We start from the raw sequence: 16758 nt of genomic DNA, 5'->3' as shown, positions 1-16758 counted from the left end.
TTATGTTGCCAAGCAAATATTAGTGACCCTTTTCAGGTAATCAGCTTGAATAAGATTTCTGGAAGCTGAAAGCATAGACTCTCATGTCATGACTCTCATGTAGTTTCTTAATAGTTTTCTACAGGTAAACTTCATGTGACTAGTGGTGGTCATGGTTTATTAGACCTAAAGATTCATAAACTTAGCTTCCAGGTCATTCCAGAATATAGATGATGCAACTACAGTAGTAAAAATCCAAAACATGCTTGGACCTTATGATGGTGTAACTTACGCTCAACAGTAAATCTGCAGCTGGTGTCAGCTCGGCCAACCACCAGTTTGTAGTATCCTTCATCTGAGGCGTATGTTCTGGTGAAAACCAGGCGCTGCTTGGCTCCCTTTGCCACCATCTGGATTCGCTCACTGGCTGTCAGCAGGTTGTCATCGTGGTACCATTTGACTGAGCTGATGTCCTGAGCAGAGATCTTTGCCTCGAGGACGACCTTTGTACCCTCAATTGCATGACTGTCCTTCAGTGGGATCAGGATGCCAATAGCTGCAAGACGAGATATTTTGATTAGAGGATTTTATTTTGAAACAGAAAGTCATTAAAGAAAAACACGTGCATCTGAGGTGACCCACTCTGAATGACCAGCTTTGCAGAGGTTGAAATTCCATGATCAGGAACCTCGAAGGAATACATTCCAAAGTCATCCTTGGTTGTATCTTCTATAAGGAGTTTGTGAATTTGTTTGTCGATAACGATATGCACACGGCTGGAGGCTGTGACGGGCTGCCCCTTCTTCATCCAGGTTCCTTCAACATTCTCCTGGGAGAACTTGACCTCAAGCTGAGCGATGTCACCCTCGCAGACGATCATGTCAGACAAAGGCTGCATCAAGGTCACTGGACGCACTAAAATATAAAGATATCACTGTTAGCACTCTACATGCGATGTGTGTGTGTGTGTATGTGTGTGTGTGTGTGTGTGGAAAGGCTCCATCGGGGCTGAAAGGTATGAACAGGTTTGAGAGAAACATCTGCTCCATGCAGACGTGTGTTTGAGCAGCACGCTGCTAAACTGCAACAAACACGCAGGGATGCTACACCATGGGACACGTGGGCCTGTTTTTGAGACATGTCGCTGCCTTGAATACAAAATAAACTTTTCTTAAAATGGTTAATTTTCTCACCTTTCTCACCCCTTGATATGTTTTCTGTGTTTGATTATGAATAAAAGATGGCTTTATGAGATTTGCAAATCAAAGTATTCTGTTTTTAATTTTTATTTTACACAGCACCGCATCGTTTTTGGAATTGGGTTTGTGGCACTTTTATAAAAACCTAATATTTAGATTTAAATGTATTTTGAGGAAAAGTGGAAATGGTTTGTCCACAAACAGGAGAAGATGGTTAGCCCAAATTCCAGTAACACATTTTGTTGTGGTCTGAACAGTAGACTTAACTTTACTTCTTAAATACAATAATAGAGTTTCATCATTCCATATCCAGTTCAGTGCCATGGGAACAGCAACTCACATTTCATCTTCAGAGAGGCACTTGTCTTAAACTCGCCCACTTTAAAGGTATATTCTCCCTGGTCTTCCTTCTTGACGTCTTTCACAGAGAGAGAGTGTCTTCCACGGCGGGAGGAGATGACGTATTTACTGCCGGGAGTCAGCAGATTATCTCCAAAGTACCAGCTGCCTTCGGCATCTTCACGAGAGACAATACATTCAAACTCTCCGGAGTAAGTCTCAGGCACCTCGGTGCTCTCCAGCTGCTTTAACAGCTCCAGGGGAGCTCCTATTGGTCACATAATACAACAAGAGTTCAAGTCAGTCACAAAGTATATATACACCATATAAGGTACTTTGAGGTAACCGTTGATGTATTTGGAATAATTAATAATGAACTGTGTTGATTTCATTACCTAATGAACAAAATATGAAGAACCTAACCCACCTTCAACATTAAGCTTGGCGTCTGTCCTGACAGTATCATCATCTACAGCCACGCATGAATATTCATCATCATCCCTCATTTCGATCATCAGCACAGACAGGAAGTGAACCTTTCTGTCAGAGTGCATTCTGTATTTGTCTCCAGAGAAGATCTCCACATTATTCTTCAGCCATTTGACCTTCACAAAAGGCTCGTTGGTTTCACACTCAAAGGTAGCCACGGTATCCTTCTCCTTGGCACTGACGTCCTCCAACTTCTGAGTGAAGTTAATGACTTGTTTTGCTGCAGAAATGACACCAGAGCATTATTCAGAGAATGCAGGATTTAAAATCAGAATGATATGTACATGATCAAGATCTGTGTTACCTTGCACCAACAGGAAAGCGTGGCTTGAAGTCTCTCCAGCAGTATTGGAAGCTTTAACCATGACACTGGCAGAATCCTCTGCTGTGACATCCCTGATCACCAGTTCACAAACATGGTCCTCAGGCCAGTACCAGTAAACACGGTCAGACTTCTCCAGCTGAACTCCATTCTTGAACCACTGACACTCAGGTTCCGGTCTGCCGACAACTCTGACTCTAAACTTGACTTCGTCACCCTGTGCGACTGTCTGGCTGGTAATACGCTCGAGGATCTTTGGCGCTTCCATGCTGGGTGAGAGCTTGACCCTCTCTGGTTTTAGAGGCTTGGCAGTAACTTGGCGACGCTCTTCCTCCTTCTTCTTCTCAGCCTCCTCCTTCTCCTTGGCACGATGAAGCAGTTCCTCCTTTGTCTTCCTCAGCAGGTCCTCATAGGAGTCATCTCTCTTGCGAGACTTGAGCTCCACTGCGGTAATAGACTCGTAATAGCCTTCCTCTGTCCTGCGCTTGAACTTACTCCTCAGCTCCTCTGACTCCTCACTGGCTTTCTCATGGACAATTCTCTGGGCCTTCTTGAGTGTGACGACCTCTTTCAGCTGAGTGTCCTCTGTAGGCTTTTCAGCTTTAACTACCTCAAATGTTACTTTTCCAGGTTCAGGTGCAGCCTCGGCTGGCTTAGCCTCAGGGGCGCGGCGCAGATGAGTTCTGAAGTCCTCCTTCTGCTGAATCTCCAGTTTTACGACGTGCTCAACGGAGCCCAGATTGTTATCTGCTACGACTTTGACCTCCCCTGAATCATATGATTTGATGTCAGTTATCTCCAAGTAGTAAATGCCATCATAGCGAAGTCTGTATCTCTTGCTTTTGCGGATAAGTTGTCCATTGAGGTACCAGTTAACTTTTGGTGCTGGATATCCGGTCACTCTGCAGCGGAATCGAGCCGTTTCACCCTCTAAAACTCTGATTGGTTCTGGAAGAAGGACGATCTCAGGCTTCATCTTCTCTGTTTCTTCTTCAGCAGTGACTCCATAAGGTCCACCTTCATGAGCCAAACGCTCTATCTCATCGATCCGGTGGGCACCTTTCCTTCCTTCAGGAAGTTGTGTTTCCTCAACAAGGCCCTTCTCATCCTTGACAATCAGGGTGGCTGAGGTTTGGTCAACTCCGTACTTGTTGGTCGCTCTGCAGGTAATGACGCCGCTGTCTCTAGCATAAGCGGCTTCATAGTCCAGGCTGCAGTAACCAAATTCATTCACCATGCGCAATCTGTTAGCAGCAGCCAGAGGTTTGCCGTCATGCAGCCACTCCACCACCATTGTGGGGTCACCAATAGGAGTCAGTCTGCACTCAAAATGAGCTGGACCGAAGCGCTTCATGCGGACAGATGTCAGCTTCTTCTTGAACTGCGGTTTTTGCTGCTTCTCTTTGTCATAAAGGTCGCCTTCCTCCCACTGCTCTTGACCATATCGCAGATGAAGCGGCTCCACCTCTGGAGGAGCGATCTCTTTGGCTTTGTATGTTCCTTTAGGAATGATGAGTTTCCTCTCTGGTTCAGGCTCAGCATATTCCACCTCAACATTGACTCTGCAGCGAGTGGTATCTCTGCCAGCCTTATTGATGGCTGTAGCAGTGTACCAGGCACTGTCTGAGCCAGCTGCTGATGGGATCTGGAATTTAGCCTCTCCTCTGGTTCCTTCAATCCTGGAAAATCAAATTCTCACTTTAGAGAAGCTTTGACCTTTGACACGTGTTTTTAATTGAAATGAAAATCTCAGGTTGCTTTGAGGAATACTTTTACTCTCCACAAACACAGTGTTTCATTGAAAAAGTTACTGCATCAAGGTCATTGAAGCAAACAGATGTGATCTACATTTAATGCTAAAGTCACAGAACATACTTGATGCTCGGGTGCTTGTGCGGGGTGATGATGTCGCTGTTCTTCAGCCAGACGATATCAGGCAGTGGGTTTCCAATGGCTTTGACAGCCAGTTCAACCAGCGTGCCCTGCTTCACACTGATGTTCCTCAGTTTCTCAGTGAACTGTGGACGCACCAGGGTTTCCTTGGCTGAAAAAGAAAGTTAAATGAAAGTAAGCCGATCCCCCAACATTTTTTCTTCTGGAAGAAACTTCATGTTGAGAGAATATGAAGTTGCACTCTTACCATCAACAGCGAGAGTGACGGAGATGGATGTGCGTCCAGCTCTGTTCTGAGCCACCACAGTCCACTCCCCGGAGTCTTGTGGCAAAGCTGGGACAATGATCAGGGACTGAGTGCCATCCTCTTTAACCACGATCTTGTGGGTGTGGTCACTAACTATTTGTTGTCCTGAGAGGAAGATAGTTGAATAGCTTGTGAGATCAACAAATGTTGTTCAAACTCTTTTTGAAGATTTCCTCTTTGTTGTACTCACCATTGTGAAACCAGTACGTCTCAGGCATTGGTCTGCCCACAACCTTCAGGTCAAATCTGGCAGTTTGTCCCTCAGAACATTTATATGATGAAGGTTTCATGACAAAAACAGGCTTGTAGAGTCTTTCTAGCTGAGCCTCATCAGTCTCATCTAGCCGACGAGCAGGAGAACGTCCAGGTGACCGACTGGGAGAGCGGCCAGGTGAGCGGCTCAGAGAGCGAGGAGATGTGGACCTGAGAATGTATTGATCCTTGTCATTTCCCTTATCGTCAGTGTTCCCTGTTTCAAGCTTTGTGAATGTCTCTGTTGTTTAAGAAAAGCTTTACCTGATCCTCTGCACTGCTGGCTGTGGTGTGAACTGCTGAGGTGTTACTGTTTCACATGGCTCCACATAGAGCTTCCCAGAACTGACAGCATTACCCTTCATGTTGGTGGCAAACGCGGTGTACACGCCTTCATCTTCAGGTATCACTACAGGCAGGCGAAGGCTGGCCCGTCCATCCTGAAGAACCTCTATTTGGTAATGGTCTCCCGCCCTAATACGCAGGCCATCTTTGAACCAAGCAATCTGCCAAGAGATACGACGTGATCGTAAAATCATGTGAACTCTACTTTAGAGCTTTTTATGTATTTCGAGACCATTTCTCTAATTGTGACATATTTCTTAAAGATTCAGCACCTTGGGGAGCGGCATTCCAGACATCTTGCAGTGGAAAGTAACGCTCATCCCCTCCATGATCCTGTAACTTTTCACTGGAGTGTCGAAGGCTGGCTGTACCGCCTCAGTCTCAGTGGCAGTCACCATCAACTCTCCGTCCTCTGTCACAATCTCTCTGTAGCTGATTTTCATAATGGTTAACTCAATCTCCTGGATGATCCTCTGCTCGATGACAGACAGATGGAATTCCTGCAGATATGATATGATGTCAGTCAGTGGGTCTTGATCATAGTCAAGCCCAAGGAAAGGTCTTTGTAGATTACGAAAATGACGATTTTTATGCTTGCTTTAATTTTTATGCATCGGTTATTACATTTTCTTCCCAATGTGCATATTTAACGCATATTTGAAGGCACATAAAGGTTCTACTAAAGCTGGATAGTCAACCAGGTAGTGTGGGAAATTCAACGACACCAATTCTAATGAGAGCTTAGTCTGACAGTGCGCTCTGAATTACAATATGAGCTGCAGTTACTACTGACAACAGCAGTATCTGCAGCTACAGGGACCCCAGCTTTTTACTTAATCTCAAGGTAACGTGCTTACTTAGGTTTGTGCTGTACTCATCGTCATGATGTGATATATAACAAAATGATAGAGGTGAAATGTGTCCACATACTAACATCATTCATACCCTTGTTCTATCAGGATTTGAGACTTTGTGGCATCTCCAGCCTTTTTCTTGTAAACAGCTCACTGGAGCTCATAGAAACTATTACACAGGACAGTGACAAACACTCCATATTACCATCTAGTTCCTTATGACGGCTTTGACATGGTTTGGTATTGTATTATGATTACAGCTATGGCTAAAGATTCTCTACCTGTCCAGAGATAATGGTGGTGGTTATCTTCTCCATTGTTGTAACAGTGACAGGGGGGATATCTCCCACCTTGGGCTCTTGCACAATGGATGTCACTTCAGTCTTAAACATTGCTTCCTGTTTCTTCATGTAGGCTTCATATTCCTCTGTTGGCAAAAAAACAAAATAAAAAAAATAATCCTATGAGTTCAAGTAGTTTCCATCATCTCTTTAAAGACTGTGTAAGCTAACTGTTTCTGCATCAGCTGTATGGCATAATATCCACTGACAGTCCCTTTATCGCTGCTCCTTGTGTTATATCTTTGGGACAGCAGTTTGCCATCACTGCAGTATTTACTAGGGGTGGGTTTTGATAATCGATTTATCGATTAAAATCGATTCTGGCTTGGATAACGTGAAATCGATTTTTTAATATAAATTTATTTTGCCCGAAACGCCAGAATCTCAGGTGAAACCTCACAAAATTTCAACAACCACCAAACAGCTAAGACAGTAAATGAGAGCAGGAACACGGATTCTGCACAGAGACGTAAACACACAGCGCGGACCCGCGGATCAGAATCAGTGAGCTGTCGCCTTTCTCACCTGATGGCACTGACACGGTCGGGCTGAAAGCCGACAGCTCGCTGATTCTGATGTTTCGGCGGGTCCGCGCTTTGTGTTCACGCCCTTTTTGCGCTGATTCTAAAGCTGTTAGTTTGATCTCTCTCCAAACAATATTGACCGAACCAGCAACAAAAGAAGATCCAAACTACGCTTCACATAAACATCGTCATGAATTCACTCTGACTTTTTCTGTTTTGCTTTACCCACGATAAAATCACACTTCATGCACAGCTCTCTCTCTCTCTCTCTCTCTCTCTGTACTTCAAGAACAGTTTCCCGTCTAAAAATCTGTTTTCTGCATTATTCGCTTGCTTGTTACGCACAAGTCTACCGTTGTTTGCAGCGCTGTCGGCCGCTGTTTTTTGGGTTTTTTTTCGTTTTACATACTTCCGAAAAGAAAACCTAATTTCTGCCGTTCAATACTGAACAAATTTAAACTTTTTAAAATTATGCAAAATGCAAAAGGCTTAGCCGTGTCTCTAATAAAACCTCTGTAACGTCAGAAGTAACGTTCATATGTTGATTAATGGTTTTCTTTCGTTTTTGATGTACTGCAGAATATTTTTATAAAATCCCAGGCCAGGAAAACCACCTTCATGTTTTTCTGTGTTTTACCTTCAGCTACTTTGACACAAACGCATCTGCTGTGACGCTCACACCTTTGATAAAGTCTTGCGTGTGTCAGCTTCCTTTTTATAGATACAAAAATATGTCAATGTACTGATCTGAATTATAATATTTCTGACTGTCAAAATTTCCCAGATTCAAATCGAATTGAATCGAATTGTGGATCGAATCGATTCGGGACCTTGTGAATCGGAAACGAATCGATTCTAGAAATCAGTGACGATACCCAGCCCTAGTATTTACTGACCTTCCTCAAGCAGACTGGCGGAGGCAGAGACTTCTCCGAGCTTATTCTTGGCAAACACGGCATATTCTCCAGCGTCATCAGCGAAGGTCATGGAGATCTCTAAACGGCACTCTCCAGTCTCCTTCTTGTAGGCAACTTTGTATCTGATGGAGGGGAATGAGCATTACAGGCCCCTGAAGGCTGCAGCGTGTTGTATCACAATAGGAGCAAACAGTGTCCTAATATTTTACCCATACTTAGTCTTACCAGTACCGTTTGTCCTAAGAGCCCACTGAAGATAAACTCATGGATTCAGGTCTAAAGGAGCTGTAGCTTAATGTGCTGGTGGCTCATTACTGGGTGTGACAGTTGACCTTAGCTGAACCATGAACCAGATGTTTGGTTTTGCTAATCCTGTGACAGGGACTTTAGGATTGGTTTCAGTTTCAGTGGGGTTTGAGAGGGGGGGTCCGAGTTGTGTATTCTGGTAGAAAGCTGAGCTCTAATGACGTGTTCATTTCTGTTGGTCTTACAATTTTACAGTGATGACTTTAGCACTTTAGTCCTTGAGTTAGGGGATTTGTTTTACAGCTGCATTCACACGTCAGATAAAATATAGATCACGTAAACCACAAAGGTTTCCCATGTAAGGACAGTGAAAACCTGAGCACAGGTGTTACTCACCTGTATCCAGTAGTGAGTGGGACACCACTCTTCTTCCAGATGATGTGTGGTTTGGGGCTTCCCCCAATCTGACATTCAAACACAACACTTCCACCCTCCACGAGCTTCTGGATGGTTGGTTTCTTGATAAAGAAGGGAGCAGCAGCAGCAGCCTCTGACTCCACCACGCTCACCTGGGTCTCCTCTCTGGTTTCTCTTAATCTGGAAATAAAAATGTTTCCTTATTTTCAGGCCCAACCTGTACCGCTTGTTGTCATCCGTTTCAGTGATGTAAAATAAGAAACCAATATGTTTGACGATTTGCACTTGATGAATGTAACTCAAAGTGACTCACTGAGCAGTTTCAACATGTTCTGTAACAACAGCAATCTCCTCTCTGCTCTCGATGTCTTCAGACACTGGTGGGGAAAGACAGTTCATTTCATCACTGTAAACACATGAATATGCAAAACGTATAGACGGGAAGGGATGAGATTATGTTACGGGAAGATTTCAGGTCTTATGTGCATCAAGAACAGGGCTCGGTGCGTGCATGTGAACAGTCTCTGAGGAAAAAAGGGCTCAAATTAAAGTTATCCTGATATCTGCTGCACATCGTTCCTCAGTATGTTACAGCATACTACAAAAGAAGATTACTGAAAACTTCCTGTGTGAGTGACACTGCGTTCTGCTTGCACTGACCCTGGACAAGCAGGTAACAGGACGTGCTGACAGTCCCCGCCTCATTGGTAGCGGTGCAGGTGAAGCGGCCGCTGTCTTCGGCAAATGCTTCACGGATCACCAGTCTGGCAAATCCATTCTCATAGGTGATCTGGAAATCAATGGAGCTCTCAATCTTGTAGTCCTCTCTGAACCACATAATGATGGGGGTGGGCTGACCGCTAATCTGGCACTCCAGGGTCACAGACTCGCCCTCGATCACATTTGTGTTCTTCAGTCCCTGCACAAAAAAATATCACAACATCTTTACAAAAAGGCGTCTTTCCCTAAACAGTGTGGACATGTGATCTGAGGGCAGTCCACTCACAGAAATCAGCGTGGGAGGGACCACAGCACCACCGGGAGAAGGCACCGCAGCTGCCTCCACCACCTGTAAGATATTCACAGGTATGTTGGGAACATTAGGCTGAAAAACTACAGCAGCTATTTGTAAGATCCCACACATGGACACAAAACCAACACACACACACGATGAAGAAGAGATAACACAGCACATATGATGGAGGGAAGGCTGGATGGACTGCAGAGGTGAGAATGAGGTTGTCAATAGCATGGAGAAGCCAGTTAAAGTTTTATTACAGGGATATTTAATTATGGATTTTCACAGAAATCAAGAAAACCATCAAGAGAAGTTGTAAAAACCAGAAGTATGACCTGTGTCCCACAACATTTTTCTTCAGCTGTTCTTTAGTCTAATAAATGGTGAAAATGACAAATGAAATCAGGAGCATTCAAACTCGAGGTAACAGGAACTTCTGCCCTTTCAATCAGATTTTTCCAAAGTTCAAATTGAGGTTTTTCAGCCTGTGAACGAGGATCTAATCAGGCAGCTCATATTAGGATTTATCATCTTGAAAATATCTGATAAAATTCACGATACTTTGGCCAGCTGTTGGCAGCTAACGGATCGTATAGATCTTACGTTTACATCCACATCAGGTTTTCTTGTCCTGTTTAGACCCAGCTCTCTGAGCTACATTACAAACCTGGGCTCCCCAGTCCTCATACATTCTCTCCATTCTGCCTGAGTACACCACCCCGGTCTGTAACTCAGAACGACTCTGATATTTGTCAGTGAAGTGTTTGAACGGTGGTGGGATGGTCTCCAGCATCTCTCTGGTCTCTGCTACTCTGCGAGATGGACTGGGAGACTTGACGGGCTTGATGATCTTTCGAACGGTGGCAGAAGACGAGGATAACTCTTTCTGCAGAGTGGCCATGGCCGAGCCGGCGATGGAAACCTGACCGACCCAAAGAGGAAGAGCCACACCGTCATCAAGAAAATACTGTTGAGTCGTTTCTGAAATGTGTGTTAAACCACAGCACAGAGGAGCTATGGCGCGTTAGTCTGATTAATGCTACAACAGGGTCAGATAGAGGGACTTTCATTAAGATGGATTAATAGAAGGTATTGGATCAATCAAGTGTATTAATTAAGGGGATGAAGCAAAAGAAGGTTAAGGGAGGATTGATTCAGTTATTTTATGGATAATATTTGATCACGTTGACACTGCATTAAAACACAAGTTTGCATTTCAGCCAATCAGCAGTTCAATAAGCTTGCCACAGCAACGGTCCTATCACATTATTATTTTCCACTGCTCGCCTGATGCTTCCTGTCTTACCTCACTGCTAGACTCGAGTTTTGGGACAGACACTTTAGAAACTGTGAATTGTGGAACTGGAGATGGGGTGAGACCAGTGTCCACACGGGAGGAGATTTCTGTCACTCCCTGAATCTGGAGCAACCAACACAACAGGAGTCAGAACCTCAGGAGGATTTTAGAATCTGCACAGTATATTTAGAAGATAACTGTGTGATTATCAAGAGATTTGTGCTTCAAATGTCTTTTTCATGGTTGACTCTGAGGTGACTTATGATCACAGAGATGAATCGCTCATTATTCACCAAATAATTCAAACAAAACTTTGCCCAATGGACTGTTTTTTCTGAGATACTTTTTTTGTAATTGTGCAAAATCATTTTTTGTAACTTTTTCATTTTGATGGAAAATAAAACATCCATCTGTTCTCTTCAGCGGGGGGGGGGTAAAATACCAAAATAAAAAATAAATGAAATAATTTAAATCTGCTAGTTTGGTCAAATCTCTTGGTAATCGTTGTTCGCTGGAGGCCTAGCTAACCTGAGGCTGCAGCACGGCTGCTTCACGTGTGAACTCCTGAGCAGTAGAAAGCATGTGCCCACTTCGCACTCTCGTTGATGTCAAAGCAGCTTGATAGTTTTGATCAGCAGCCACCGCGGCGGCCTGCTGCCTTAAGTCCACCTCTACAGCCTCGTCCTCTTCAGCTGGACCCCCCTCGACAAGCGCGGGCTGACGGACACGAGCGAGGTCGACGGCAGCCACCACGGTGGCCACTGCCCCCGCTCGTTTCCCTCCCTCAGCCTGGAGACACAACAGATCTCAGGACATCCAGCACAGCGGTACAGAAACTGGCAGGTTCATGGGGGAAATCACTTTGGTAAGTATCTCCATCCCCTCGTTCAAAGAAAAACTGTGTTTAAAATACAGAGCTGGGAGAAAGACCTGATTTGCCCAAATTTGCATATAGACTGGGTTTAGTTAGCTTGACTCTATTAACACAGGTCTAAAACTCTGGGCTGGATGGTTGTCCAATAAACAAGAGGCTATTGAATGAGCTTCAGAGGTAGATCTTGGACTACGGGCAGAGTCAGACTAGCTGCTGCTCCAGCTTCCAGCTTTTTGCAAAGCTTAGCCTGACTCCAGTTATCTAAATGAGATAATGAAGTACTTAAAGAACATGAAAAAATTCTGCTTTATTATACTGATCGACACTCTCCTGCTTCTGAGGGAATCCCAAATGTCAAAACTCACAATTACATAAGACCAGGTTTGCACAAAGATAATGACTGACATCCAGCTCAACACCTGAACCTGTTTTTAAAGCCTGACCCATGCAAGCTTAAAGATTTAAAGTCATTTGAAGGCAGCGCATTGGTTCATCTGTTTGTCAGCAGTGAAGTTAGCTGAAGGAGAATAAAGACTGCAAAGAAAAGTGACAGCCACAATCTCGTGGCGATACAATAAAACAATAAGAGCAGTCTTCTGAGTTAAGCTGAAGCAGCCTCAGACACATCAGGCCGGGTATTCTGACAGCATCGTCAGCTGAACCCAGCCAGGCTTGCTCTCTACTGGAAACAGGTGCTAAAGTGTTGTGGTTAAACACAGAGGACACAGCTCTTTGAGGGTGTATTTTTCCTCCTCTTCTGTGAGTAAAGATGTTGCTTCATGGTTTTTAAAGTTTTCACATGTTCACCGTATGAATCTGAGTGGGGCTGAAAGAAGTTACAGTCCCGCCCAGCCTGCAGAGCTGTCCCATCCCTCAGCATCCAGGGTAAAACTCACATCATCAGCTTCTCTTTTCATTTCAAAGACCAAATGTTCAGACTGCTGTGTGATGCTGTGCCAATGATGTGAATATGAGCAGGCCAAACAATCAGGCACATTAAAACAAGGAACACATGGAAAAGAATTGGCTGTAAGGTGGAGGACGGTGGATGGCGGGTTCTGTTTTTCAGAGTAAACCCGTAGTACCTTTAAACAAGGACCTGAAATCCACCACAGAGGCTGTGAGACAGCACATTCTAGATGAACGTCACAAATAGAGAAGTGGAAATAATATTTCATGACCAAACACAGTCAGGGAGCTGAGGGTAACGCAGCTGAACCCAGAGAAGAAAGACTCAGGAATCTGGGAACCTCACGTTTAATTGAAAATGCCCATTTTTTGTGAAGTGTCTCCTGGAATGGTTTATCTGTGGATGGGAATATGGTCGTGCTACCCCAGGGATGCCAGCCCTCACCTGTTTGACCATGGTGACCTGCTGCTCCCGGACCAACTGAGTGACAGTCCTGCCCTCGGCCACGTAGTCTTCCTGCTTCCAGGGCGGGAGGACGTCACCGGCGGCCTGCTTGAGTGCGGTGATAGGGGACGGGACTGCCCTGATAGGTGAGACTGAGAGTTACACAGCTGCCCTGATTGGTTTATTCATTGAGCACACCGGATCACAGATCTCTGTCAGTAATCATTCGCTGACTTCTTTCCATGTAAAAGTTACGAACAGGCAAATAACAGCCAGCGTTAACCCCTCCCAGACTCCACCCACCTGACAGGTGTGGGTGTGGGTGCCTTCACATGTCTGACAGGTGACGGTGACTGTTGCCGTCCCCCAGTCACCTTGGCCACCAGAGATGGCTGAGTTGGTGACTTGGATGTGGGTTTCGGAGGAACTCTGGGTGGAGTCTTGTGAGCCAGCTCTGCGCCCTCTATCTGCATCTCCATCATGGCAGAGGCCTGGAAACTGGCCTCCATCTTCTGGGGACGGACAGCAGAGTTCATGAGGTTAGATTAAGTATGAGTAAATTACACAATAACACATTTCTTTGAGGATTTTTTTACCTTTTCTACTCTGGTGTGTCGGGTCTCTGAAATCTGGGCGGTTGAAATCACGGTCTTTGTTTTCTTTGCTGGAACGGCTTCTTCGCCTGAAAACGTCTCTTCTTTAGTCTGTGTTTGTCATCAAAGCAATTTCCAAAAGGAAGAAGAAGCAGAGATGAACGGTTCTTACCCTGAACCAGCAGTTCGGCTGTGGAGGTGGCCCGCCCGCTGCTGTTGGTGGCTGTCACTGAATACGTCCCAGAATCCTCTGGGAAGGCCTCAGCAATCAGCAAGCTGTGCAGGTCTCCGTCCTGGATGATTCTGAAGTCGGTGGAGCTCTGGATCTCAGCCCCTTCTCTGTAGAATTTCACCACAGGTGCGGGGATCCCGGTGACTCGAACATCCAGCCTCACCTGGCTGCCCTGTCTCACCGTGGAGCTCTGTAGTCTCTGAATGAAGCTCGGAGGCACCGTCTCCGCTGGAGAAGGAGGCACAGGTCGCTTTAGATCAGCTGATCTCAGTATTTCGTTGTGCAAGTACACAATAAAATAAAGCCAGTTTATGACTTTTTAGAAAACTGAATTTTTAATAACAGTTTGTTTTCAGTTTGATTCAGACGAGTGTTAAAAATCAGCTCATGATGTTGCAACGTCTGCCGACCGTTATCCACTGCTGTTTATCCTCTGAGAATCTGGATGGCAGCTAAATGATAACATATACACAGATGAACCTTCTGTAACATCTATAAATATCAATGTCAGGTGTATTATTTTTAAAATTTAAATTTGCTGTTTGTAGCAGCTTTTATGAAAATTAAAAGAAATGTTGATGGAGCAGAAGTGCTTTAGTTTACCACCTGAAGTCCTCCTGTGAGCTCACCTGTAACTAAGAGTTCGGCTGTGCTTGTGGCTTGTCCAGCACCATTGGTGGCTCTGACAGAAAATCGTCCGCTGTGCGCGGCGGTCACAGCAGGAATCCTCAGAACAGCGCGGCCATCGCTGAACGAGATCTGAACGCCGGGCAGAGCGGCAGCAGAAAGTACCTGGCCATCACGGAACCAGCTCACCTCAGGAACTGGAGAACCTGCAAAGAGATGAATGAGACTCTGTCAGAGAACCCACAAACCAACATGCACCAAAGGATCCAGGACTAAGACCTGAGCCACAAAGTCTGTGCTGTCAGTGAAGCAGTGAGATTTCAATGCGTGAAACAAAAACGTGAAAGGAAAAGCAAACGGTGAACGAGTGGGAGAAACTTTATTAAGAGTTTAGCAAATTTTCATGTTCAACTTTTCATTTGAAATTAAAAAATCATCTTTAAGATGGAACGTTGTTCACGTGAGGTTTTCAAATTGTTTAAAAATATAGAAACTGAAAATGTGACATTTATTTAGCTAATGTAGAAATTAAACATTTTAAAACTGGGATCAAATTTTGATTTTGTGTTTGATGGATTTAAAAATACAATTACTGTTTAAAATATACGAGAAATTTAAAGGAAATAAGAACTAAGATCAATACAACAAAGAGTAATTCTTTTGAATCATGAGACCGTCAGTGAGATGAAGTCAGAGCAGAAAAACGTCACCATCAGGTTTGTTATAGAATCAAGATTAAACTTCAGAAGCTTCATGTTTCATTCATGTGGCTTTATCGTTAACCAGCTCGACCTGCTGTGTCTGCAGAGCCGTCCCTGTGTGACTGACTGCACCAGTCTGTCAGGAGAATAAAGGACGTACCCCGGGGCTGCTTTTATACTCACTGGTTAAACTTAGAACAAATGACATTTCTCCTTTTAAGTCAAGCAGTCATTGGGTCGAAGCAACAAGAAGCAGACTGTTCTCCCCTCAAACACTGCCACCAACAATAAACAGCAATGCAGCAATGCAGCAACCATCTCAGCTCCCTGTGGTTTGGGCTGTTTGAACTTAAAACAGAAAACTGAGGGAGAAAAGCTGAAGAGCCAATCAGGAGCTGTCTGTGTAAATGTTGGCACATGCTTCCCCTGAGTTCCTGAAAGGGAAAGGCATCTGCTGAAATTCTGTCACCTTTATTTTTATCACAGGCACTGACTCCAACCTCCCAAATGTCAGAATGTCCCTGAAAGCAGCAGCAGCCTGTAAAAGCCTCGCTCGCCACCAGAAAAGAAAGAAAGGTGACGAGAACATTTAACCCTCAAAAGTCCATCATTTCTCTCTATAAATACAAAGAGTCCAGATATGAATGTTGCACAGTCTGCAGCTCTGTATTAGCTGCATGGCTTCAATGTCTAATAGTTTTTATATGAACTTTTTTAACATTATTTCTCTCCTTTCTAACTAATGAAGTCAAACATCTGCTCATTCTTTGTATCTCCAGTGTAAATCACAACAGTGTCAAACATCATCACCGTCACAGGTTTCTCTTACCACTAACTTGAGCCTCGAACGTGGCGGCACTACCCTCCAGTGCCACGACGCTCTGTAGCGGCTGCGTGAACGTCGGCGCTTGAGTTGACATGATGATCGGCACCCTGGAACACAAACGAGGTGATCAGCCCAGAATAAAGAAAACAGCAACAGGCTTTACATGGTTTCATTGGCAGAGAAACTGACAGACCAGCAGCAGGTGGAGCTAATTCTCCACCTGCTGCCACTAAACCAGTGCAGGAGAAGAGCAGCCACTAACAGCTGCAGATACAAACAAACCTGCAGCCTTTTTAATACGAATGAAAAAATCATCAGATTTTCACTTTGTTTCAGTCATTGCAGGACAAAAACAAGATTACAAGTTTTTACAAATATGTAGATTTTATGGCTGCATGAGATCGATGCAGTGAGATGAAAGATGAATAAGTGCTGATGGTGCAGACTGGGTCAAAAAGTGTGGAGAGCTGTGGGTGTAGCTGGGCGTGCAGAGCAGCGGAGGAACCGGAGCGGAACCTAATCTGAGCAAATACAGAGAAACATGAGAGCAGAACAGCCAATCAGACGGCTTCAGGCTGGAGCAGGGGAGCCGAGGTGGTGGAGCAGCAGATGGAGGCCAAGCTGCAGACGGAGGTGGAGCATTGTGGATGCTTCTTCTCATGATGTTGTTTCTCCAGAAAACTTCAATGATTCAGTTTCAGTTTAGCTGCTGTGTTATTTGTTGCAACCTTTGTTTACTAGTTTATTCTAATCCGTATTTGAACTTTATCGTCTGTAATCAAATTTAAAACTAATAAAACAAGTTTTATATT

General features: G+C 44.5%; 1 protein-coding gene across 1 annotated transcript in view; it reads right to left on the bottom strand.

The window, feature by feature from the left end:
* ttn.1 (titin, tandem duplicate 1) overlaps window positions 1-16040 on the bottom strand; it is a 164041-nt gene extending 148001 nt beyond the window's left edge. Inside the window, exons 1-25 of the mRNA XM_063500209.1 lie at window positions 15950-16040; window positions 14422-14625; window positions 13724-14020; window positions 13564-13643; window positions 13271-13479; window positions 12968-13106; window positions 11268-11528; window positions 10749-10862; window positions 10110-10364; window positions 9431-9493; window positions 9085-9343; window positions 8738-8801; window positions 8404-8604; window positions 7741-7883; window positions 6297-6406; window positions 5398-5667; window positions 5045-5286; window positions 4719-4951; window positions 4469-4633; window positions 4204-4372; window positions 2311-4007; window positions 1945-2226; window positions 1519-1785; window positions 622-894; window positions 272-535 (exon numbers count right to left, since the gene is read on the bottom strand). Of these exons, the coding sequence (XP_063356279.1) occupies window positions 272-535; window positions 622-894; window positions 1519-1785; window positions 1945-2226; window positions 2311-4007; window positions 4204-4372; window positions 4469-4633; window positions 4719-4951; window positions 5045-5286; window positions 5398-5667; window positions 6297-6406; window positions 7741-7883; window positions 8404-8604; window positions 8738-8801; window positions 9085-9343; window positions 9431-9493; window positions 10110-10364; window positions 10749-10862; window positions 11268-11528; window positions 12968-13106; window positions 13271-13479; window positions 13564-13643; window positions 13724-14020; window positions 14422-14625; window positions 15950-16040 (6352 nt within the window). The remainder of the gene's footprint in view (window positions 1-271; window positions 536-621; window positions 895-1518; window positions 1786-1944; window positions 2227-2310; window positions 4008-4203; window positions 4373-4468; window positions 4634-4718; window positions 4952-5044; window positions 5287-5397; window positions 5668-6296; window positions 6407-7740; window positions 7884-8403; window positions 8605-8737; window positions 8802-9084; window positions 9344-9430; window positions 9494-10109; window positions 10365-10748; window positions 10863-11267; window positions 11529-12967; window positions 13107-13270; window positions 13480-13563; window positions 13644-13723; window positions 14021-14421; window positions 14626-15949) is intronic.
* Between the last annotated feature and the right edge of the window lie 718 nt (window positions 16041-16758).

The sequence above is a fragment of the Pelmatolapia mariae genome, linkage group LG16_19 (assembly GCF_036321145.2).
Source record: "Pelmatolapia mariae isolate MD_Pm_ZW linkage group LG16_19, Pm_UMD_F_2, whole genome shotgun sequence".
NCBI lineage: Eukaryota > Metazoa > Chordata > Actinopteri > Cichliformes > Cichlidae > Pelmatolapia > Pelmatolapia mariae.
This window is presented reverse-complemented; position numbering and strand designations above follow the sequence as displayed.